The sequence below is a fragment of the Leptodactylus fuscus genome (genome assembly GCF_031893055.1).
Source record: "Leptodactylus fuscus isolate aLepFus1 chromosome 7 unlocalized genomic scaffold, aLepFus1.hap2 SUPER_7_unloc_1, whole genome shotgun sequence".
Taxonomy (NCBI): Eukaryota; Metazoa; Chordata; class Amphibia; order Anura; family Leptodactylidae; genus Leptodactylus; species Leptodactylus fuscus.
In genome coordinates this window covers 253,469-279,421 of record NW_027439807.1, presented here as the reverse complement: position 1 = coordinate 279,421, position 25,953 = coordinate 253,469, and the positions used below count along the sequence as shown (strand labels likewise).

Below are 25,953 nucleotides of genomic sequence, written 5' to 3'. Positions count from 1 at the left end.
ATGAAGAACCCCCACCAGAAGATCGCACACTAGACTAGAGCCACGTCTACACCTGACCTCCGCTGGCAGTGATCACCCAGAATTCAAAGGACCAGATGTAAGACTATTGAGCCACAGACCAGACACACAAAATGGCGGTAACAGAGCCGCGGGGCCAAGGGCTGGAGGAGATGAAGGTCATCCATGTGTCTAGAGGGGGCTGCATACGTTCTAGACTTCCTTCTGTACCTGGACATCTGGTCACCACCTCACCCAATATCTGATGGATATCGGCCCGCTAAGGTTCTACTCCGGGCCCCGTGTCGTCCTCGGCTTCTCCAAGCAGCGACTTGTTGGCCGTGGATAGGCCATGCCAGACAAACATCTGGTAGCGCCCCAAATACAAGATGACAGCCAAGAGGTCAAGCGCTTAAATACGGAGCAGACACTCTATGATGGGACCACAGACAGCGAGCCTGATGGAGGGAGGAGAGCAGGAGGAAGGACGGGCGCAGGGTCAGGTCTCAATGTCTCATGCACAGGAGAAGAGGCGGCGGGGGGTGGTGGATGACTCTGGGGTGTATGGGGGGGGGGGGTACAGCTTGCTCTTAAAGGGGTTTCCAGGATTACAAAAACATGGCACAAGCCACACCTACCCATTGTAGCTTAATCCCATTGCCTTCAATGGACCTCAGCTGCAATACCAGACACAACCCCTGGACAGGGGAGGCGCTGTTTCTGGTATGTAACCTCTACGGCCTGCTCAGCAAGCCCCTCCCCTTGAATAGTAGCCCCACCCACAGTATATGACTGGCCCTATTGCATGTTCCTTGCATTACTAGAGGGTTGTCGTGGAATATAATGTACATTGATAGAAAAACTGCGTGGGCGATTCCAGTCTGAATACGGTTCTATCTGGCAGGGCGGAGGAGTAGAAGGCCTTCCTTCATTATTTTATTCCCTCAAAAAGCTGCATCAGAAACAGCATGTGTGAATCCAGCCTTATAGTGGACAAAGGGAGGAGTCCACCATGCTGCCAGCTGTCCTGCATGGCCTTAAAGGGAGTGTGCCCCCACGAACAGCATATCACTCCAACCCCACAGATAGATAGGATAGGGTCACCTGAATCACAGGGCGTTTTCCCCTTGTGAATCGGAGCTTTCGTTGCTGAGATATCGCTGTTTTTGTCAATATGCTAATGAGCTTTTGGCAGCACAAGGAGGCCGCCATTGTTCTAAAGAGGTATCTAAAATGGCGATATCTCGGCAATGCAGGCCCCGATTCACAAGGGGAAAACACCATCTGATACAGGTGACCACAACCTATCTACCTACAGGGCTGGGTTGACACACTGGTTGTAGTGAAACACTCCCTTTAAAAGGTCTTCTGAGTTCCCGTGACATGGGCTGAAAGTGATGGGAGGTTGGATGGGAAAAGACCATGGACAATGGATGATAGAAGACAGCGTAAGCAGAAGATCTCAGTGCACAGACCACATCGAGCATTGCCAAGACCAGGGTCCACAGAAAGATGGTGGGAGAGGGGAGCATCAGTCACAAGAGATCAGTCCTCGTACATGTCACCGTGACGGCAGGTGACCCCTTTTATCAAATGCAACCACAAAATGGAAGAAATTAGAGACTGGAGACACAACCCAACCCCCCCACCCCCAAGGACGATACTTCCTCCACCCAAGCAGGGGGATACGGCAACGACTATGACCACTGAGCTGCCAGGGCACAAGAAGTCCTGTCATGTAGCTGTTCACACATGAGGGGTCTTTTGGTACAGATTTTCAGAGAAATCTCTGGCTAGGCCATTATCCAGCGAGGGTATAAATCTGACAACTTGCTGACTTGTTTTAATGTTCTCCCTCCTAATATGAAAATCTGTCTATTAGTCGCCGACTAAAATCATTTATGAGGTAAGTTCTGTCAGAACAAGACATAAGGGGAACACTGGAACAAGTCATGACGTCATCATCAGCCTACGCTCTAACATGTTCAGCTTTGTGCTCCTCCCATATTGTGGGTGCATTATAAAGGGTGTCACCCGCCACATCGCCCTTTACAGCCTAGAGACAATCAATATGGCACGGCACATCAACTCCATATTTCCACAGCACTCCATGCATCCTATACAAAACAGAAATCTCCCTTGGAGCCGCTCCTCATGGGCGGGGCTTATAGGAGGGAGGAGGGTGAGGCAGTTAGGGAGGAGTCTCAAAATACAACACAGTCATTCCAACGGATGCAACTTACAAGGGGCGGTGCTACGACTCCCAGGGCAGCCAATGGACGCTAGGTCAAAGCGACAGAGTCGTCTCATGATTTGATTGGACCCTGGCACAAGGTGGGCGGGTTACAAGCAGCAAAAAAAGAGAAGCTGTTTTTCTTTTGGTCATGTGGTTAATATTTATATGACGTTATTAAATCTTCTTACTTACTGCAATTTTATTACTCTCATACACAAAGAATAAGTCTCATGTCATACGTGATCATTGTGATCAGTTAGGATCTACTGCTCTTAGTTATCTCTCTGGTAGGATATAACATATTTAGGGGGGAGGGGGGTGCTGGTGCAACATCAATTATAGGATGAGTCTACAAAATCAAACAGATCACTAATTTAGCCTAGATTATTGGAACCAGATGGATCACTAGATTACTTTGCCACAAAGATAGATGAGATCACTAGATTACTCTTACATAGTCTGTAGTAGTAGGACAGAGGAGATCACTGGATCACTGTGCCACAGTCTAGATTACTAGGATAGATGAGATCACTAAATGACTGTGCCACAGTATAAATTATTGGGACAGATGGATCACTGGATTACCACACCAGTCATTACTAATAGGATAAATGAGGAGACTAGATTACTTTGCCATAGTTTAGATTGTTAGTAAAATTTAAATCCCTAGATACTGTGATATAGACTAGATTATTGGGACCAGCTGGATCACTGGATATTAATAGGACAAATTAGATTACTAGATCGCTAAATCATTGTCTATATTAATAGGACAGATAAGATCACTAGATTACTGTGTCATAGTCTATATTAATAGGACAGATGAGATCACTAGATTTCTGTCATAGTCTATATTAATAGGACAGATGAGATCACTAGATTTCTGTCATAGTCTATATTATTAGGGTAGATGAGATCACTAGATGACTGTGCCATAGTCTGTAGTAGTAGGACAGAGTAGATCACTAGATCACTGTGCCACAGTATAGTTAACTAGGATAGGTGAGATCACTAAATTACTGTGCTAAAGTCTAAATTATTGGGACAGATGGATCACTGGATTACCACGCCAGTCGTTATTAATAGGATAAATGAGGCGAGTAGATTACTTTGACATAGTTTAGATTGTTAGTAAAATTTAAATCACTACATACTGTGCTATAGACTAAATTATTGGGACAAGATGGATCACTGGATATTAATAGGACAAATTGGATTACTAGATCACTAAATCACAGCCTATGTTAATAGTACAGATGAGATCACTAGATTACTGTGTCATAGCCAATATTAATAGGACGGATGAGATCACTAGATTATTGTGTCATAGTCTGTATTAATAGGACAGATGAGATCACTAGATTACTGTGTCATAGTCTGTATTAATAGGACAGATGAGATCACTAGATTACTGTCATAGTCTATATTAATAGGACAGATGAGATCACTAGATTACTGTGCCATAGCCAATATTAATATGATAGATGAGATCACTAGATTACTTTCATAGTCTATATTAATAGGGCAGATGAGATCACTAGATTACTGTGTCATAGTCTATATTAATAGGACAGATGAGATCACTAGATTACTGTGTCATAGTCTATATTAATAGGGCAGATGAGATCACTAGATTACTGTGTCATAGACTATATTAATAGGACAGATGAGATCACTAGATTACTGTCATAAACTATATTAATAGGACAGATGAGATCACTAGATTACTGTGTCAGTCTATATTAATAGGACAGATGAGATCACTAGATTACTGTGTCATAGTCTATATTAATAGGACAGATGAGATCACTAGATTACTGTGTCATAGTCTATATTAATAGGACAGATGAGATCACTAGATTACTGTGTCATAGTCTATATTAATAGGGCAGATGAGATCACTAGATTACTGTCATAGTCTATATTAATAGGAAAGATGAGATCACTAGATTACTGTGTTATAGTTTTTATTAATAGGACAGATGGGATCACTAGATTACTGTGTCATAGTCTGTATTAATAGGGCAGATCAGATCACTAGATTACTGTGTCATAGTCTATATTAATAGGACAGATGGGATCACTAGATTACTGTGTCATAGTCTATATTAATAGGGCATATGAGATCACTAGATTACTGTGTCATAGTCTATATTGATAGGACAGATGGGATCACTAGATTACTGTGTCATAGTGTTTATTAATGGGACAGATGGGATCAATAGATTACTGTGTCATAGTCTATATTAATAGAACATATAAGATCACTAGATTACTATGTCATAGTGTTTATTAATGGTACAGATGGCATCACTAGATTACTGTCATAGTCTATATTAATAGGAAAGATGAGATCACTAGATTACTGTGTTATAGTTTTTATTAATGGGACAGATGGGATCACTAGATTACTGTGTCATAGCCTATATTAATAGGACAGATGGGATCACTAGATTACTGTGTCATAGTGTTTGTTAATGGGACAGATGGGATCAATAGATTACTGTGTCATAGCCTATATTAATAGGAAAGATGAGATCACTAGATTACTGTGTCATAGTCTATATTAATAGAACATATAAGATCACTAGATTACTATGTCATAGTGTTTACAGATGGGATCAATAGATTACTGTGTCATAGTCTATATTAATAGAACATATAAGATCACTAGATTACTATGTCATAGTGTTTACAGATGGCATCACTAGATTACTGTCATAGTCTATATTAATAGGGCAGATGAGATCACTAGATTACTGTGTCATAGTCTATATTAATAGGGCAGATGAGATCACTAGATTACTGTGTCATAGCCTATATTAATAGGACAGATGAGATCACTAGATTACTGTGTCATAGCCTATATTAATAGGACAGATGAGATCACTAGATTACTGTGTCATAGTCTATATTAATAGGGCATATGAGATCACTAGATTACTGTGTCATAGTCTATATTAATAGGACAGATGAGATCACTAGATTACTGTGTCATAGTCTATATTAATAGGGCAGATGAGATCACTAGATTACTGTCATAGTCTATATTAATAGGAAAGATGAGATCACTAGATTACTGTGTTACAGTTTTTATTAATAGGACAGATGGGATCACTAGATTACTGTGTCATAGCCTATATTAATAAGACAGATGAGATCACTGGATTACTGTGTCATAGTCTGTATTAATAGGGCAGATCAGATCACTAGATTACTGTGTCATAGTCTATATTAATAGGACAGATGGGATCACTAGATTACTGTGTCATAGTCTATATTAATAGGGCATATGAGATCACTAGATTACTGTGTCATAGTCTATATTAATAGGACAGATGGGATCACTAGATTACTGTGTCATAGTGTTTATTAATGGGACAGATGGGATCAATAGATTACTGTGTCATAGTCTATATTAATAGAACATATAAGATCACTAGATTACTATGTCATAGTGTTTATTAATAGTACAGATGGCATCACTAGATTACTGTCATAGTCTATATTAATAGGGCAGATGAGATCACTAGATTACTGTCATAGTCTATATTAATAGGAAAGATGAGCACTAGATTACTGTGTTATAGTTTTTATTAATGGGACAGATGGGATCACTAGATTACTGTGTCATAGTCTGTATTATAGGACAGATGGGATCACTAGATTACTGTGTCATAGTGTTTATTAATGGGACAGATGGGATCAATAGACTACTGTGTCATAGTCTATATTAATAGAACATATAAGATCACTAGATTACTATGTCATAGTGTTTACAGATGGGATCAATAGATTACTGTGTCATAGTCTATATTAATAGAACATATAAGATCACTAGATTACTATGTCATAGTGTTTACAGATGGCATCACTAGATTACTGTCATAGTCTATATTAATAGGGCAGATGAGATCACTAGATTACTGTGTCATAGTCTATATTAATAGGGCAGATGAGATCACTAGATTACTGTCAGTCTATATTAATAGGAAAGATGAGATCACTAGATTACTGTGTTATAGTTTTTATTAATGGGACAGATGGGATCACTAGATTACTGTGTCATAGCCTATATTAATAGGACAGATGAGATCACTGGATTACTGTGTCATAGTCTGTATTAATAGGGCAGATCAGATCACTAGATTACTGTGTCATAGTCTATATTAATAGGGCAGATGAGATCACTAGATTACTGTTTCATAGTGTTTATTAATAGGACAGATGAGATCACTAGATTACTGTCATAGTCTATATTAATAGGACAGATAAGATCACTAGATTACTGTGCCATAGTCTATATTAATAGGACAGCTGAGATCACTAGATTATTGTGTCATAGTCTGTATTAATAGGACAGATGAGATCACTAGATTATTGTGTCATAGTCTGTATTAATAGGACAGATGAGATCACTGGATTACTGTGTCATAGTCTATATTAATAGGGCAGATGTGATCACTAGATTACTGTGTCATAGTCTGTATTAATAGGGCATATGAGATCACTAGATTACTGTGTCATAGTCTGTATTAATTGGACAGATGAGATCACTAGATTACTGTGTCATAGTTTATATTAATAGGACAGATGAGATCATTAGATTACTGTGTCATAGTTTATATTAATAGGACAGATGAGATCACTAGATTACTGTGTCATAGTTTATATTAATAGGACAGATGAGATCACTAGATTACTGTCATAGTCTATATTAATAGGAAAGATGAGATCACTAGATTACTGTTATAGTTTTTATTAATGGGACAGATGGGATCACTAGATTACTGTGTCATAGCCTATATTAATAGGACAGATGAGATCACTAGATTACTGTGTCATAGCCTATATTAATAGGACAGATGAGATCACTAGATTACTGTGTCATAGACTATATTAATAGGACAGATGAGATCACTAGATTACTGTGTCATAGCCTATATTAATAGGACAGATGAGATCACTAGATTACTGTGTCATAGCCTATATTAATAGGACAGATGAGATCACTAGATTACTGTGTCATAGTCTATATTAATAGGACCGATGAGATCACTAGATTACTGTCATAGCCTATATTAATAGAGATCACTAGATTACTGTGTCATAGTCTATATTAATAGGGCATATGAGATCACTAGATTACTGTGTCATAGTCTATATTAATAGGACAGATGAGATCACTAGATTACTGTGTCATAGTCTATATTAATAGGGCAGATGAGATCACTAGATTACTGTCATAGTCTATATTAATAGGAAAGATGAGATCACTAGATTACTGTGTTACAGTTTTTATTAATAGGACAGATGGGATCACTAGATTACTGTGTCATAGCCTATATTAATAAGACAGATGAGATCACTGGATTACTGTGTCATAGTCTGTATTAATAGGGCAGATCAGATCACTAGATTACTGTGTCATAGTCTATATTAATAGGACAGATGGGATCACTAGATTACTGTGTCATAGTCTATATTAATAAGGCATATGAGATCACTAGATTACTGTGTCATAGTCTATATTAATAGGACAGATGGGATCACTAGATTACTGTGTCATAGTGTTTATTAATGGGACAGATGGGATCAATAGATTACTGTGTCATAGTCTATATTAATAGAACATATAAGATCACTAGATTACTATGTCATAGTGTTTATTAATAGTACAGATGGCATCACTAGATTACTGTCATAGTCTATATTAATAGGGCAGATGAGATCACTAGATTACTGTCATAGTCTATATTAATAGGAAAGATGAGCACTAGATTACTGTGTTATAGTTTTTATTAATGGGACAGATGGGATCACTAGATTACTGTGTCATAGTCTGTATTATAGGACAGATGGGATCACTAGATTACTGTGTCATAGTGTTTATTAATGGGACAGATGGGATCAATAGACTACTGTGTCATAGTCTATATTAATAGAACATATAAGATCACTAGATTACTATGTCATAGTGTTTACAGATGGGATCAATAGATTACTGTGTCATAGTCTATATTAATAGAACATATAAGATCACTAGATTACTATGTCATAGTGTTTACAGATGGCATCACTAGATTACTGTCATAGTCTATATTAATAGGGCAGATGAGATCACTAGATTACTGTGTCATAGTCTATATTAATAGGGCAGATGAGATCACTAGATTACTGTCAGTCTATATTAATAGGAAAGATGAGATCACTAGATTACTGTGTTATAGTTTTTATTAATGGGACAGATGGGATCACTAGATTACTGTGTCATAGCCTATATTAATAGGACAGATGAGATCACTGGATTACTGTGTCATAGTCTGTATTAATAGGGCAGATCAGATCACTAGATTACTGTGTCATAGTCTATATTAATAGGGCAGATGAGATCACTAGATTACTGTTTCATAGTGTTTATTAATAGGACAGATGAGATCACTAGATTACTGTCATAGTCTATATTAATAGGACAGATAAGATCACTAGATTACTGTGCCATAGTCTATATTAATAGGACAGCTGAGATCACTAGATTATTGTGTCATAGTCTGTATTAATAGGACAGATGAGATCACTAGATTATTGTGTCATAGTCTGTATTAATAGGACAGATGAGATCACTGGATTACTGTGTCATAGTCTATATTAATAGGGCAGATGTGATCACTAGATTACTGTGTCATAGTCTGTATTAATAGGGCATATGAGATCACTAGATTACCATGTCATAATCTGTATTAATTGGACAGATGAGATCACTAGATTACTGTGTCATAGTTTATATTAATAGGACAGATGAGATCATTAGATTACTGTGTCATAGTTTATATTAATAGGACAGATGAGATCACTAGATTACTGTGTCATAGTTTATATTAATAGGACAGATGAGATCACTAGATTACTGTCATAGTCTATATTAATAGGAAAGATGAGATCACTAGATTACTGTTATAGTTTTTATTAATGGGACAGATGGGATCACTAGATTACTGTGTCATAGCCTATATTAATAGGACAGATGAGATCACTAGATTACTGTGTCATAGCCTATATTAATAGGACAGATGAGATCACTAGATTACTGTGTCATAGACTATATTAATAGGACAGATGAGATCACTAGATTACTGTGTCATAGCCTATATTAATAGGACAGATGAGATCACTAGATTACTGTGTCATAGCCTATATTAATAGGACAGATAAGATCACTAGATTACTGTCATAGTTTATATTAATAGGACAGATGTGATCACTAGATTAATGTGTCATAGTGTTTATTAATGGAACAGATGGGATCACTAGATTACTGTGTCATAGTCTATATTAATAGGGCAGATGAGATCACTAGATTATTGTGTCAGTGTTTATTAATGGAACAGATGAGATCACTAGATTACTGTGTCATAGTGTTTATTAATTGAACAGATGGGATCACTAGATTACTGTCATAGTCTATATTAATAGGGCAGATGAGATCACTAGATTACTGTGTCATAATTTAGATTGATAGGAAAGTGAGACAAAACTGTATCACTGGATTACTGTGTCATAGTCTAGATTAATAAAATATGACAAGTCTATTGTATTGGGACCAGCTGGATCACTAGATTACTGTATAGTTAATATAGTTTATATTAATAGGACAGATGAGATCACTAGATTACTGTGTCATAGTATAGATTATTGGGGCCATCTGAATGACTAGATTACAATGCCATGCTCTATATTATTGGGACCAGCTGGATCACTAGATTACTGTGCCACAGTCTTAATCAGTAGGCTAAATGAGATCACTAGATAACAGTGATATAGTATAGATGATTGGGATCAACTGGATCACTGGATTACTGTGTCATAGTCTAAATTAATGAGATTATGAGATTACTGTGCCATACGTTATATTATTGGGACCATGTGGAACACTAGATTACTGTGCAATAGTATAGATTCTTGGGACCATCTGAGTGATTAGATTACAATACCATAGTCTACATTCTTGGAGCAAACTGGATCACTAGATTACTGTGTCATAGTCTAGATTAATAATACATAAGATTACTAGATTACTGTGTCACAGTCTACATCAATAAAACATGAGATTACTAGATTACTGTGTCAGTCTAGATTAGTGGGATACATGTCTAGTTTACTGTGCTATAGTCTACACTGATAGGACAGATGAGATCACTGGATTATTGTGCTATAGTCTATACGGATAGGACAGATGAGATCACTGGATTACTGTGCTATAGTCTATACGGATAGGACAGATGAGATCACTGGATCATTGTGCTATAGTCTATACGGATAGGACAGATGAGATCACTAGATTACTGTGCTATAGTCTACACTGATAGGACAGATGAGATCACTGGATTATTGTGCTATAGTCTATACGGATAGGACAGATGAGATCACTAGATTACTGTGCTACAGTCTACACTGATAGGACAGATGAGATCACTGGATTATTGTGCTATAGTCTATACGGATAGGACAGATGAGATCACTAGATTACTGTGCTATAGTCTATACGGATAGGACAGATGAGATCACTCTGTCATTTACTAGATTTATAGGAAGCCTGGGATCACATGATCACCATGTCTCAATCTACATTAAAGGGATAAGAAGATCACGGTATTGTCTTATCACTGGTCTACAGAGTGTTGGATCTGTCTCAGTAGATCACTGGATCCTCGTGAGTTCATCGTCTGTATAGGAAGTGAGACTGGGTGAAATATTCATGGACATAAGGAAAGAGATGACGGAGAACATGGCAGGACACACACCGGGCGTAGGCGGACTGACAGTGGCAGCACTAGGGGGCGCACTCTGCTGCCCTATACACCCACCTGAACCCTCAGTACGGCCGGTTGGCATCTTTTGGTCGCTTTAGTTGTACTTTGAGCCTCTTCATGCCAATCTGGAAACCGTTCATGGCCTGAATGGCAGCCTGGGCGCTGCCGGGATTGTCGAAACTTACAAAGCCTGCAAGGAAAGGGGAGAGACAGGGGATGAGCGCCAGTAAGTGCGGGGGGTCCCGGGGGGGTCCGGCACCAGGATCACCACTTACCAAAACACTTGCTCTGGTTGGTGGCTCTGTCTACAAACACTTTGGCGGAGATGACATTTCCGAAGGGTAGAAACATCTGTAAGATCTCCGAATCTGTGAATTCTTGGGGCAGGTGGTAGATGAATATGTTGCAGCCTTCTGGACCTGGGACAGACACTGCGGTTACTTTAGGGACACGCACACCCGTCTACAGAGCGCAACGTGCCAGGCGGACAACACTCACCCTCTCTCTGCTGCTGCTGCTGCGGGGGCTGCTGGGGTAACAAGGGCGGAGGTTGTGTAAAGGCCGGACTCACCAGACCGTAGGCCGCGGGGTAGGCCGCTGCAGCATGGACAGATATAGCAGAGGTCAGGACACCGCACAACATGCACCCCCTCCCCGTCACATGACCCACAGAGCTACGCCCACCTGTATAGTGCTGCATGCCCGCGTACGCCTGCTGTAGGGGATCCAGCTGGGTCACCGGACTCTGAGCTAAAGTAAAGACCCAGGAGAGGTGAGTAGAGCGCCCCCTAGTGCTGAGCCCACCCACCGCCGTATAGGCAGGAGCGTCATACATACCGGTATTACCTGGGTAGGGGTGTAGGCCGTTGGTGTATATGGCCTCCGAGCTGGGCTGTACGCTGCTCTGAGAGGGCACCGCGCTGTACCCATTCACCCCCAGTGTGGCTGGAATGGCAGATACTGGCGTGGCAGCGAGGGTAGGGGGGGTACTGGTACCTGCAGAGACCACCACAAGAACAGGGTGACGAGACATTGGGATCGGCCCCACCCCTTCAATACTTGCACACCGCCCCCTCCACTGGGTCTCACCTGATGAGGAGGTGATGGGTGTGATGGGCGTGATGGGCGTGGCTATGATTCCATTGGGGTTGATTGTCGCCATTTGTTGCATCTGGACAGCAGCCATGGTAGCCATGGGGTTGAGGTAAGCGCTGTGTGCGGCCACCAGGGCGGCCTGCTGCTGCATAAGCTAAGGGGGCACAAGAACAGGAACAGTGTGAGACATGGCATCCCCCGAAGAGAGAGCGAGACAAGACCATGTGAGGTCACTGACAATGGTGAGGTCATAGGAGATGTGAGGTCATAAGAGATGTGAGGTCATAGGAGATGTGAGGTCACTGACAAAGGTGAGGTCATAGGAGATGTGAGGTCATAGGAGATGGTGAGGTCATAGGAGATGTGAGGTCACTGACAATGGTGAGGTCATAGGAGATGGTGAGGTCATAGGAGATGCGAGGTCACTGACAATGGTGAGGTCATAGGAGATGGTGAGGTCATAGGAGATGTGAGGTCACTGACAATGGTGAGGTCATAGGAGATGGTGAGGTCACTGACAATGGTGAGGTCATGGGAGATGTGAGGTCATAGCAGATGTGAGGTCACTGACAATGGCGAGGTCATAGGAGATGTGAGGTCATAAAAGATGTGAGGTCATTGCATATGGTGAGGTCATAGGAAATGCGAGGTCACTGACAATGGTGAGGTCATAGGAGATGGTGAGGTCATGGGAGATGTGAGGTCATTGCATATGGTGAGGTCAATGAGTAAGACGAGGTCAGAGATTTTTCTGTGGTTATTGATGATGTCATACAGAACTGGTAAGTTTTCATATGAATGTGGTGGTGATGTCACAGTGATGTCATACTACTACATACAGATAGAGGGCACTGGATTCACCTGGTCACTTACTGCCTGTGTGTACGCGCTATAAGCTCCGAACTGGAGGGCGATGGGACTGAACATGCCGAGCTGATTGGCCACCTGCTGCATCCTGCGGAGACCCCGCTCCTTCTCCGTGTCCGCAAACTTCACCACCAGGCTGGAGGAGGCGCCCTGTACAGCAGAGTATACACCCACATGTAATATGTGTACAGCACAGAGTATACACCCACATGTAATATGTGTACAGCACAGAGTATACACCCACATGTAATATGTGTACAGCACAGAGTATACACCAACATGTAATATGTGTACAGCACAGAGTATACACCCACATGTAATATGTGTACAGCACAGAGTATACACCCACATGTAATATGTGTACAGCACAGAGTATACACCCACATGTAATATGTGCACAGCACAGAGTATACACCCACATGTAATATGTGCACAGCACAGAGTATACACCCACATGTAATATGTGTACAGCACAGAGTATACACCGACATGTAATATGTGTACAGCACAGAGTATACACCGACATGTAATATGTGTACAGCACAGAGTATACACCGACATGTAATATGTGTACAGCACAGAGTATACACCGACATGTAATATGTGTACAGCACAGAGTATACACCGACATGTAATATGTGTACAGCACAGAGTATACACCGACATGTAATATGTGTACAGCACAGAGTATACACCGACATGTAATATGTGTACAGCACAGAGTATACACCGACATGTAATATGTGTACAGCACAGAGTATACACCAACATGTAATATGTGTACAGCAGAGTATACACCCACATGTAATATGTGTACAGCACAGAGTATACACCCACATGTAATATGTGTACAGCACAGAGTATACACCCACATGTAATATGTGTACAGCACAGAGTATACACCCACATGTAATATGTGTACAGCACAGAGTATACACCCACATGTAATATGTGTACAGCACAGAGTATACACCCACATGTAATATGTGTACAGCACAGAGTATACACCAACATGTAATATGTGTACAGCACAGAGTATACACCCACATGTAATATGTGTACAGCACAGAGTATACACCCACATGTAATATGTGTACAGCACAGAGTATACACCCACATGTAATATGTGCACAGCACAGAGTATACACCCACATGTAATATGTGCACAGCACAGAGTATACACCCACATGTAATATGTGTACAGCACAGAGTATACACCGACATGTAATATGTGTACAGCACAGAGTATACACCGACATGTAATATGTGTACAGCACAGAGTATACACCGACATGTAATATGTGTACAGCACAGAGTATACACCGACATGTAATATGTGTACAGCACAGAGTATACACCGACATGTAATATGTGTACAGCACAGAGTATACACCGACATGTAATATGTGTACAGCAGAGTATACACCCACATGTAATATGTGTACAGCACAGAGTATACACCCACATGTAATATGTGCACAGCACAGGGTATACACCCACATGTAATATGTGCACAGCACAGGGTATACACCCACATGTAATATGTGTACAGCACAGAGTATACACCCACATGTAATATGTGTACAGCACAGAGTATACACCCACATGTAATATGTGTACAGCACAGAGTATACACCCACATGTAATATGTGTACAGCAGAGTATACACCCACATGTAATATGTGTACAGCACAGAGTATACACCCACATGTAATATGTGCACAGAGTATACACCCACATGTAATATGTGTACAGCACAGAGTATACACCCACATGTAATATGTGTACAGCACAGAGTATACACCCACATGTAATATGTGCACAGAGTATACACCCACATGTAATATGTGTACAGCACAGAGTATACACCCACATGTAATATGTGTACAGCACAGAGTATACACCCACATGTAATATGTGTACAGCACAGAGTATACACCGACATGTAATATGTGTACAGCAGAGTATACACCCACATGTAATATGTGTACAGCACAGAGTATACACCCACATGTAATATGTGCACAGCACAGGGTATACACCCACATGTAATATGTGCACAGCACAGGGTATACACCCACATGTAATATGTGTACAGCACAGAGTATACACCCACATGTAATATGTGTACAGCACAGAGTATACACCCACATGTAATATGTGTACAGCACAGAGTATACACCGACATGTAATATGTGTACAGCACAGAGTATACACCCACATGTAATATGTGTACAGCACAGAGTATACACCCACATGTAATATGTGTACAGCAGAGTATACACCCACATGTAATATGTGTACAGCACAGAGTATACACCCACATGTAATATGTGCACAGAGTATACACCCACATGTAATATGTGTACAGCACAGAGTATACACCCACATGTAATATGTGTACAGCACAGAGTATACACCCACATGTAATATGTGTACAGCACAGAGTATACACCCACATGTAATATGTGTACAGCACAGAGTATACACCCACATGTAATATGTGAACAGCACAGAGTATACACCCACATGTAATACGTGCACAGCACAGAGTATACACCCACATGTAATATCTGTACAGAACAGAGTATACACCTACATGTAATATGTGCACAGCACAGAGTATACACCCACATGTAATATGTGTACAGCACAGAGAATACACCCACATGTAATATGTGTACAGCACAGAGTATACACCCACATGTAATATGTGCACAGAGTATACACCCACATGTAATATCTGTACAGAACAGAGTATACACCTACATGTAATATGTGCACAGCACAGAGTATACACCCACATGTAATATGTGTACAGCACAGAGAATACACCCACATGTAATATGTGTACAGCACAGAGTATACACCCACATGTAATATGTGTACAGCACAGAGTATACACCTACATGTAATATGTGTACAGCACAGAGTATACACCTACATGTAATATGTGTACAGCACAGAGTATACACCTACATGTAATATGTGTACAGCACAGAGTATACACCTACATGTAATATGTGTACAGCACAGACTATACACCCACATGTAATATGTGTACAGCACAGAGTATACACCCACATGTAATATGTGTACAGCACAGACTATACACCCACATGTAATATGTGTACAGCACAGAGTATACACCTACATGTAATATGTGTACAGCACAGAGTATACACCTACATGTAATATGTGCACAGCACAGAGTATACACCCACATGTAATATGTGCACAGAGTATACACCCACATGTAATATGTGCACAGCACAGAGTATACACCCACATGTAATATGTGCACAGCACAGAGTAGACACCGACATATATACAGTATGCTGGATACATTGTGTATATGGGTGTACGGCCTAGCACTGTGTACACTGTTCACATGACATCAATGCACTTAGCACAGAGTACACACCTAGACATTAGGTGCACAGCTTAGACTCGGCCACCAGAGGGCGATCACAATCTTCTTGTTATGTATGATACTAATATGTGCATCACAACATGGCTGCACATGGGATCACTTACCGGTAGAGTCCGACTCCCGTGTAGCGTGTTTATAGCCGCCTGCGCCTCTGTGTGTGTCTGAAACTTCACAAATGCACAACCTAAGTGTGGGAGATACCACATTACTACACCACACAACACCGCACCGACAGCAACACAGGACAGTTACAGTATGAGCGTATAGTGAGAGAGGGGTCCTAGAGATTACTGAGAATACAGCCTATCCGTATACTAGAGAGCGGTGACATCACTGAGAATACAGCCTATCCGTATACTAGAGAGCGGTGACATCACTGAGAATACAGCCTATCCGTGTAGTAGAGAGCGGTGACATCACTGAGAATACAGCCTATCTATATACTAGAGAGCGGTGACATCACTGAGAATACAGCCTATCCGTATACTAGAGAGCGGTGACATCACTGGGTATACAGCCTATCCGTATACTAGAGAGCGGTGACATCACTGAGAATACAGCCTATCCGTATACTAGAGAGCGGTGACATCACTGAGAATACAGCCTATCTATATACTAGAGAGCGGTGACATCACTGAGAATACAGCCTATCCGTATACTAGAGAGCGGTGACATCACTGAGAATACAGCCTATCCGTATACTAGAGAGCAGTGACATCACTGAGAATACAGCCTATCCGTATACTAGAGAGCAGTGACATCACTGAGAATACAGCCTATCTATATACTAGAGAGCGGTGACATCACTGAGAATACAGCCTATCCGTATACTAGAGAGCGGTGACATCACTGAGAATACAGCCTATCCGTATACTAGAGAGCAGTGACATCACTGAGAATACAGCCTATCCGTATACTAGAGAGCGGTGACATCACTGAGAATACAGCCTATCCGTATACTAGAGAGCAGTGACATCACTGAGAATACAGCCTATCCGTATACTAGAGAGCGGTGACATCACTAAGAATACAGCCTATCCGTATACTAGAGAGCGGTGACATCACTGAGAATACAGCCTATCCGTATACTAGAGAGCGGTGACATCACTGAGAATACAGCCTATCCGTATACTAGAAAGCAGTGACATCACTGAGAATACAGCCTATCCGTATACTAGAGAGCGGTGACATCACTGAGAATACAGCCTATCCGTATACTAGAGAGCGGTGACATCACTGAGAATACAGCCTATCTATATACTAGAGAGCGGTGACATCACTGGGTATACAGCCTATCCGTATACTAGAGAGCGGTGACATCACTGAGAATACAGCCTATCTATATACTAGAGAGCAGTGACATCACTGAGAATATAGCCTATCCATATACTAGAGAGCAGTGGCGACATCACTGAGAATACAGCCTATCCGTATACTAGAGAGCGGTGACATCACTGAGAATACAGCCTATCTATATACTAGAGAGCGGTGACATCACTGAGAATACAGCCTATCCGTATACTAGAGAGCGGTGACATCACTGAGAATACAGCCTATCCATATACTAGAGAGCAGTGACATCACTGAGAATACAGCCTATCCGTATACTAGAGAGCGGTGACATCACTGAGAATACAGCCTATCCGTATACTAGAGAGCGGTGACATCACTAAGAATACAGCCTATCCGTATACTAGAGAGCGGTGACATCACTGAGAATACAGCCTATCCGTATACTAGAGAGCAGTGACATCACTGAGAATACAGCCTATCCGTATACTAGAGAGCGGTGACATCACTGAGAATACAGCCTATCCGTGTAGTAGAGAGCAGTGACATCACTGAGAATACAGCCTATCCATATACTAGAGAGCAGTGACATCACTGAGAATACAGCCTATCCGTATACTAGAGAGCAGTGACATCACTGAGAATACAGCCTATCCGTATACTAGAGAGCGGTGACATCACTGAGAATACAGCCTATCCGTATACTAGAGAGCGGTGACATCACTAAGAATACAGCCTATCCGTATACTAGAGAGCGGTGACATCACTGAGAATACAGCCTATCCGTATACTAGAGAGCAGTGACATCACTGAGAATACAGCCTATCCGTATACTAGAGAGCGGTGACATCACTGAGAATACAGCCTATCCGTGTAGTAGAGAGCAGTGACATCACTGAGAATACAGCCTATCCGTATACTAGAGAGCGGTGACATCACTGAGAATACAGCCTATCCGTGTAGTAGAGAGCAGTGACATCACTGAGAATACAGCCTATCCGTATACTAGAGAGCAGCGGTGACATCACTGAGAATACAGCCTATCCGTATACTAGAGAGCGGTGACATCACTGAGAATACAGCCTATCCGTGTAGTAGAGAGCAGTGACATCACTGAGAATACAGCCTATCCGTATACTAGAGAGCAGGTGACATCACTGAGAATACAGCCTATCCGTATACTAGAGAGCAGTGACATCACTGAGAATACAGCCTATCCGTATACTAGAGAGCGGTGACATCACTGAGAATACAGCCTATCCGTATACTAGAGAGCGGTGACATCACTGAGAATACAGCCTATCCGTATACTAGAGAGCGGTGACATCACTGAGAATACAGCCTATCCGTATACTAGAGAGCGGTGACATCACTGAGAATACAGCCTATCCGTATACTAGAGAGCAGTGACATCACTGAGAATACAGCCTATCCGTATACTAGAGAGCGGTGACATCACTAAGAATACAGCCTATCCGTATACTAGAGAGCGGTGACATCACTGAGAATACAGCCTATCCGTATACTAGAGAGCGGTGACATCACTGAGAATACAGCCTATCCGTATACTAGAGAGCGGTGACATCACTGAGAATACAGCCTATCCGTATACTAGAGAGCGGTGACATCACTGAGAATACAGCCTATCCGTATACTAGAGAGCGGTGACATCACTGAGAATACAGCCTATCCGTATACTAGAGAGCAGTGACATCACTGAGAATACAGCCTATCCGTATACTAGAGAGCGGTGACATCACTGAGAATACAGCCTATCCGTGTAGTAGAGAGCGGTGACATCACTGAGAATACAGCCTATCTATATACTAGAGAGCGGTGACATCACTGAGAATACAGCCTATCCGTATACTAGAGAGCGGTGACATCACTGAGTATACAGCCTATCCGTATACTAGAGAGCGGTGACATCACTGAGAATACAGCCTATCCGTATACTAGAGAGCGGTGACATCACTGAGAATACAGCCTATCTATATACTAGAGAGCGGTGACATCACTGAGAATACAGCCTATCCGTATACTAGAGAGCGGTGACATCACTGAGAATACAGCCTATCCGTATACTAGAGAGCAGTGACATCACTGAGAATACAGCCTATCCGTATACTAGAGAGCGGTGACATCACTGAGAATACAGCCTATCCGTATACTAGAGAGCAGTGACATCACTGAGAATACAGCCTATCCGTATACTAGAGAGCGGTGACATCACTAAGAATACAGCCTATCCGTATACTAGAGAGCGGTGACATCACTGAGAATACAGCCTATCCGTATACTAGAGAGCGGTGACATCACTGAGAATACAGCCTATCCATATACTAGAGAGCAGCGGTGACATCACTGAGAATACAGCCTATCCGTATACTAGAAAGCAGTGACATCACTGAGAATACAGCCTATCCGTATACTAGAGAGCGGTGACATCACTGAGAATACAGCCTATCTATATACTAGAGAGCGGTGACATCACTGGGTATACAGCCTATCCGTATACTAGAGAGCGGTGACATCACTGAGAATACAGCCTATCCGTATACTAGAGAGCGGTGACATCACTGAGAATACAGCCTATCTATATACTAGAGAGCGGTGACATCACTGAGAATACAGCCTATCCGTATACTAGAGAGCGGTGACATCACTGAGAATACAGCCTATCCGTATACTAGAGAGCGGTGACATCACTGAGAATACAGCCTATCTATATACTAGAGAGCGGTGACATCACTGGGTATACAGCCTATCCGTATACTAGAGAGCGGTGACATCACTGAGAATACAGCCTATCCGTATACTAGAGAGCGGTGACATCACTGAGAATACAGCCTATCTATATACTAGAGAGCGGTGACATCACTGAGAATACAGCCTATCCGTATACTAGAGAGCGGTGACATCACTGAGAATACAGCCTATCCGTATACTAGAGAGCGGTGACATCGCTGAGAATACAGCCTATCCGTATACTAGAGAGCGGTGACATCACTGAGAATACAGCCTATCCGTATACTAGAGAGCGGTGACATCACTGAGAATACAGCCTATCCGTGTAGTAGAGAGCAGTGACATCACTGAGAATACAGCCTATCCGTATACTAGAGAGCGGTGACATCACTGAGAATACAGCCTATCCGTATACTAGAGAGCGGTGACATCACTGAGAATACAGCCTATCCGTGTAGTAGAGAGCAGTGACATCACTGAGAATACAGCCTATCCATATACTAGAGAGCGGTGACATCACTGAGAATACAGCCTATCCATATACTAGAGAGCGGTGACATCACTGAGAATACAGCCTATCCGTATACTAGAGAGCGGTGACATCACTGAGAATACAGCCTATCCGTATACTAGAGAGCAGTGACATCACTGAGAATACAGCCTATCCGTATACTAGAGAGCGGTGACATCACTAAGAATACAGCCTATCCGTATACTAGAGAGCGGTGACATCACTGAGAATACAGCCTATCCGTATACTAGAGAGCGGTGACATCACTGAGAATACAGCCTATCCGTATACTAGAGAGCGGTGACATCACTGAGAATACAGCCTATCCGTATACTAGAGAGCGGTGACATCACTGAGAATACAGCCTATCCGTATACTAGAGAGCAGTGACATCACTGAGAATACAGCCTATCCGTATACTAGAGAGCGGTGACATCACTAAGAATACAGCCTATCCGTATACTAGAGAGCGGTGACATCACTGAGAATACAGCCTATCCGTATACTAGAGAGCAGTGACATCACTGAGAATACAGCCTATCCGTATACTAGAGAGCGGTGACATCACTGAGAATACAGCCTATCCGTGTAGTAGAGAGCAGTGACATCACTGAGAATACAGCCTATCCGTATACTAGAGAGCAGCGGTGACATCACTGAGAATACAGCCTATCCGTATACTAGAGAGCGGTGACATCACTGAGAATACAGCCTATCCGTGTAGTAGAGAGCAGTGACATCACTGAGAATACAGCCTATCCGTATACTAGAGAGCAGTGACATCACTGAGAATACAGCCTATCCGTATACTAGAGAGCGGTGACATCACTGAGAATACAGCCTATCCGTATACTAGAGAGCGGTGACATCACTGAGAATACAGCCTATCCATATACTAGAGAGCAGTGACATCACTGAGAATACAGCCTATCCGTATACTAGAGAGCGGTGACATCACTGAGAATACAGCCTATCCATATACTAGAGAGCAGTGACATCACTGAGAATACAGCCTATCCGTATACTAGAGAGCAGTGACATCACTGAGAATACAGCCTATCCGTATACTAGAGAGCGGTGACATCACTGAGAATACAGCCTATCCGTATACTAGAGAGCGGTGACATCACTGAGAATACAGCCTATCCGTATACTAGAGAGCGGTGACATCACTGAGAATACAGCCTATCCGTATACTAGAGAGCAGTGACATCACTGAGAATACAGCCTATCCGTATACTAGAGAGCGGTGACATCACTGAGAATACAGCCTATCCGTATACTAGAGAGCAGTGACATCACTGAGAATACAGCCTATCCGTATACTAGAGAGCAGTGACATCACTGAGAATACAGCCTATCCGTATACTAGAGAGCGGTGACATCACTGAGAATACAGCCTATCCGTATACTAGAGAGCGGTGACATCACTGAGAATACAGCCTATCCGTATACTAGAGAGCGGTGACATCACTGAGTATACAGCCTATCTATATACTAGAGAGCGGTGACATCACTGAGAATACAGCCTATCTATATACTAGAGAGCGGAGACATCACTGAGAATACAGCCTATCCGTATACTAGAGAGCAGTGACATCACTGAGAATACAGCCTATCCGTGTAGTAGAGAGCAGTGACATCACTGAGAATACAGCCTATCCGTATACTAGAGAGCGGTGACATCGCTGAGAATACAGCCTATCCGTATACTAGAGAGCGGTGACATCACTGAGAATACAGCCTATCCGTATACTAGAGAGCGGTGACATCACTGAGAATACAGCCTATCCGTGTAGTAGAGAGCAGTGACATCACTGAGAATACAGCCTATCCGTATACTAGAGAGCGGTGACATCACTGAGAATACAGCCTATCCGTATACTAGAGAGCAGTGACATCACTGAGAATACAGCCTATCCATATACTAGAGAGCGGTGACATCACTGAGAATACAGCCTATCCATATACTAGAGAGCAGTGACATCACTGAGAATACAGCCTATCCGTATACTAGAGAGCGGTGACATCACTACAGCCTGCCCTTTAGTACCTTTGCTAGTTCCATCTGGCCCCCGGAGTACGGTACATTCATCAATATTTCCAAATGGCTCGAACATTCGGCGGACGTCCTCATCTGTTTGCTGCTTCCCCAACATCCCCACAAATAACTTCCGGTCTTCTGTGTGTAAAGAGAGAAGGTGAGACTGATGGAAGCTGCACAGCTCATAGGCAATCGTATGTATAAATGTGCAGAGGTAAGTACACACATACAGGTGTAAGTGGAGAGATACTGGTGTAAGCAGCACCGCACCTTTAATGAGGCGAGGTGAGGCGCTGGCCTCAGGCGGCATACGGGAGGGGGGCGGCAACCTGGGCAATTTTTTTTTATTCTTACTCTTTTCATCTGATCGAACGCAGGAGAGCTGCCGCTTTCCTTGCGCTGGTTCAGATCGATGATACGTATATGTCTGACGTCTGACGAGAGAAGAGGATCATGGAGGGAATGGGAGCATCAGCAGCGCGATCGGTAAGTATAATAACATTTTTTTGTTTTGTAATAGGCCGCTACCTGCTGGAGTATCTCCTATTTACCACCCTCCTCAGACCTGCTCACTGCTGCCCCCGCTTCCCCTTATACTATAGGCCGCGGAGTCCGGCAGTGAATAGTCCAGGCCATGATCCCACTGCCGCTATTATTATACTCTTATACTCTTTTCAGACCCCCGAGTATAATACTCGGAGCCCCAGGGGAGGTGAGGGAACATAATAATCGCGGTTACTCACCTCTCTGGGATCTGATGTTACTCCTAGCAGGCTTCGGGCCTGTATGGTAATGCCCCGACGTCATGTGGTCTGGTATATTACCATATAGGCCCAAAGCCTGTGCTAATAGTACCATATAGGCCCGAAGCCTGTTCTAGTAGTACCATATAGGCCCGAAGCCTGTGCTAATAGTACCATATAGGCCCGAAGCCTGTTCTAGTAGTACCATATAGGCCCGAAGCCTGTTCTAGTAGTACCATATAGGCCCGAAGACTGTGCTAATAGTACCATATAGGCCCGAAGCCTGTGCTAATAGTACCATATAGGCCCGAAGTCTGTGATAATAGTATCATATAGGCCCGAAGCCTGTTCTAGTAGTACCATATAGACCGAAGCCTGTTCTAGTAGTACCATATAGGCCCGAAGCCTGTGCTAATAGTACCATATAGGCCCGAAGCCTGCTAAGATTAAAGAGGACCTTTCATGGGTTTGGGCACAGGCAGTCCTATATACTGCTGAATTCAGCGCACTGTTGGCTTTCCCGTTCTGTGCCCTGGGTGAAGAGCTGGCGGTGCCGGTACTGTAGCGCTTCACAGTCAGAAGGGTGTTCCTGACAGTCTATAGCACAGTACAGCGCTATAAACACTGCTGGGAAGAAGGCGTTCCTGACAGAGTGTCAGGAACACCCTTCTGACTGCGAAGAGCTACAGTACCGGCACCGATAATAATAGAGCCTGAAGGGTCCACAGCGCCCCCCCGTAACCTCTAGTATGCCTCAGTCTATTGTGCTGCTGTGGGGCATAATATAGGCTGCAGTGGCTGCTGTGGGGATATATATATATATATATATATATATATATATATATATATATATATATATATATATAGGGGTTGGGGGCGTGGAGAAGTGAGGTGTCAGAGATGTCTGTGTTGCAAACTTTACAGAGCCAAGTCACAGCTGGAAGAAGTGGTCATGGCGGCCCAAAGGGAAGAGACGGGAAATGTGGGAAGACGTCTCCTGTGAGTATTACAGCATTGTATTTATTGTACTGTTCCCCCCCAGCCCCTGCCCACCCACCCCCGCTGTCTGAGGCGGACGATCAGAAGATGAACAACACCCCCCCTGGACTCAATCGGGGGTGCGTCTTTTGATCGTCCGCCTCAGGCAGCAGAGAGGCTAGGTTCATACACATACAGGTATAAGTGGAGAGATACATGTGATGACTAGAGAGATATAGGTGAAGATAGAGAGATACGGGTGTGATTGAGAACATGTGAAAAGTACATTGTAGTGTTGCAATTGGCCAGTTACCTCCTCGGCTCTCGCTGTCGGCAGGTTTCACCTGAATTGGTCGATTCATCTATAAAGATTAAAAAAAGAAAGTAATATAATAATTACATGTTACAGGAGTGACACAGTATAAGTGTATGAGATGTTACACTGTATTATTATAGTCAGTGTATGACATGTTACATTGTATTATTATAGTCAGTGTATCACATGTTACATTGTATTATTATAGTCTGTGTATCACATGTTACATTGTATTATTATAGTCTGTGTATCACATGTTACATTGTATTATTATAGTCAGTGTATCACATGTTACATTGTATTATTATAGTCTGTGTATCACATGTTACATTGTATTATTATAGTCTGTGTATCACATGTTACATTGTATTATTATAGTCTGTGTATCACATGTTACATTGTATTATTATAGTCAGTGTATCACATGTTACATTGTATTATTATAGTCGGTGTATGACATATTACATTGTATTATTATAGTCAGTGTATCACATGTTACATTGTATTATTATAGTCTGTGTATCACATGTTACATTGTATTATTATAGTCAGTGTATCACATGTTACATTGTATTATTATAGTTGCAGTGTATCATGTTACACTGTGTTATTATAGTCCATGTATGACAGGTTACATTGTATTATTATAGTCTGTGTATCACATGTTACATTGTATTATTATAGTCAGTGTATGAGATGTTACATTGTATTATTATAGTCAGTGTATCACATGTTACCTTGTATCATTATAGTCAGTGTATCACATGTTACATTGTATTATTATAGTCAGTATATCACATGTTACATTGTATTATTATATTCAGTGTATGAGATGTTACATTGTATTATTATAGTCTGTGTATCACATGTTACATTGTATTATTA

The 25,953-nt window shown here is 42.0% G+C and overlaps 1 protein-coding gene and 1 long non-coding RNA gene across 5 annotated transcripts in view; one reads left to right on the top strand and one right to left on the bottom strand.

Moving 5' to 3' along the window:
• The window catches only part of LOC142186362 (CUGBP Elav-like family member 3-A), a 52,359-nt gene that overhangs the window by 1,115 nt on the left and 25,291 nt on the right, over positions 1–25,953 (bottom strand). Inside the window, exons 3-12 of one of the 4 annotated variants that reach the window (XM_075261198.1) lie at positions 25,066–25,114; positions 23,041–23,169; positions 16,543–16,622; positions 13,000–13,155; positions 12,133–12,292; positions 11,881–12,039; positions 11,728–11,793; positions 11,542–11,640; positions 11,319–11,462; positions 11,098–11,233 (exon numbers count right to left, since the gene is read on the bottom strand). In XM_075261198.1, coding sequence (XP_075117299.1) covers positions 11,106–11,233; positions 11,319–11,462; positions 11,542–11,640; positions 11,728–11,793; positions 11,881–12,039; positions 12,133–12,292; positions 13,000–13,155; positions 16,543–16,622; positions 23,041–23,169; positions 25,066–25,114 — 1,170 coding nt within the window. In that variant the 3' untranslated portion in view covers positions 11,098–11,105. The remainder of the gene's footprint in view (positions 1–11,097; positions 11,234–11,318; positions 11,463–11,541; positions 11,641–11,727; positions 11,794–11,880; positions 12,040–12,132; positions 12,293–12,999; positions 13,156–16,542; positions 16,623–23,040; positions 23,170–25,065; positions 25,115–25,953) is intronic. The other 3 variants (XM_075261199.1, XM_075261200.1, XM_075261201.1) reach the window with 3 other exon arrangements.
• Positions 8,710–11,071, top strand: LOC142186363 (uncharacterized). Its single transcript, XR_012712016.1, has 3 exons — positions 8,710–8,736; positions 9,694–9,756; positions 10,826–11,071. It is a non-coding gene; the product is annotated as an uncharacterized LOC142186363 (long non-coding RNA).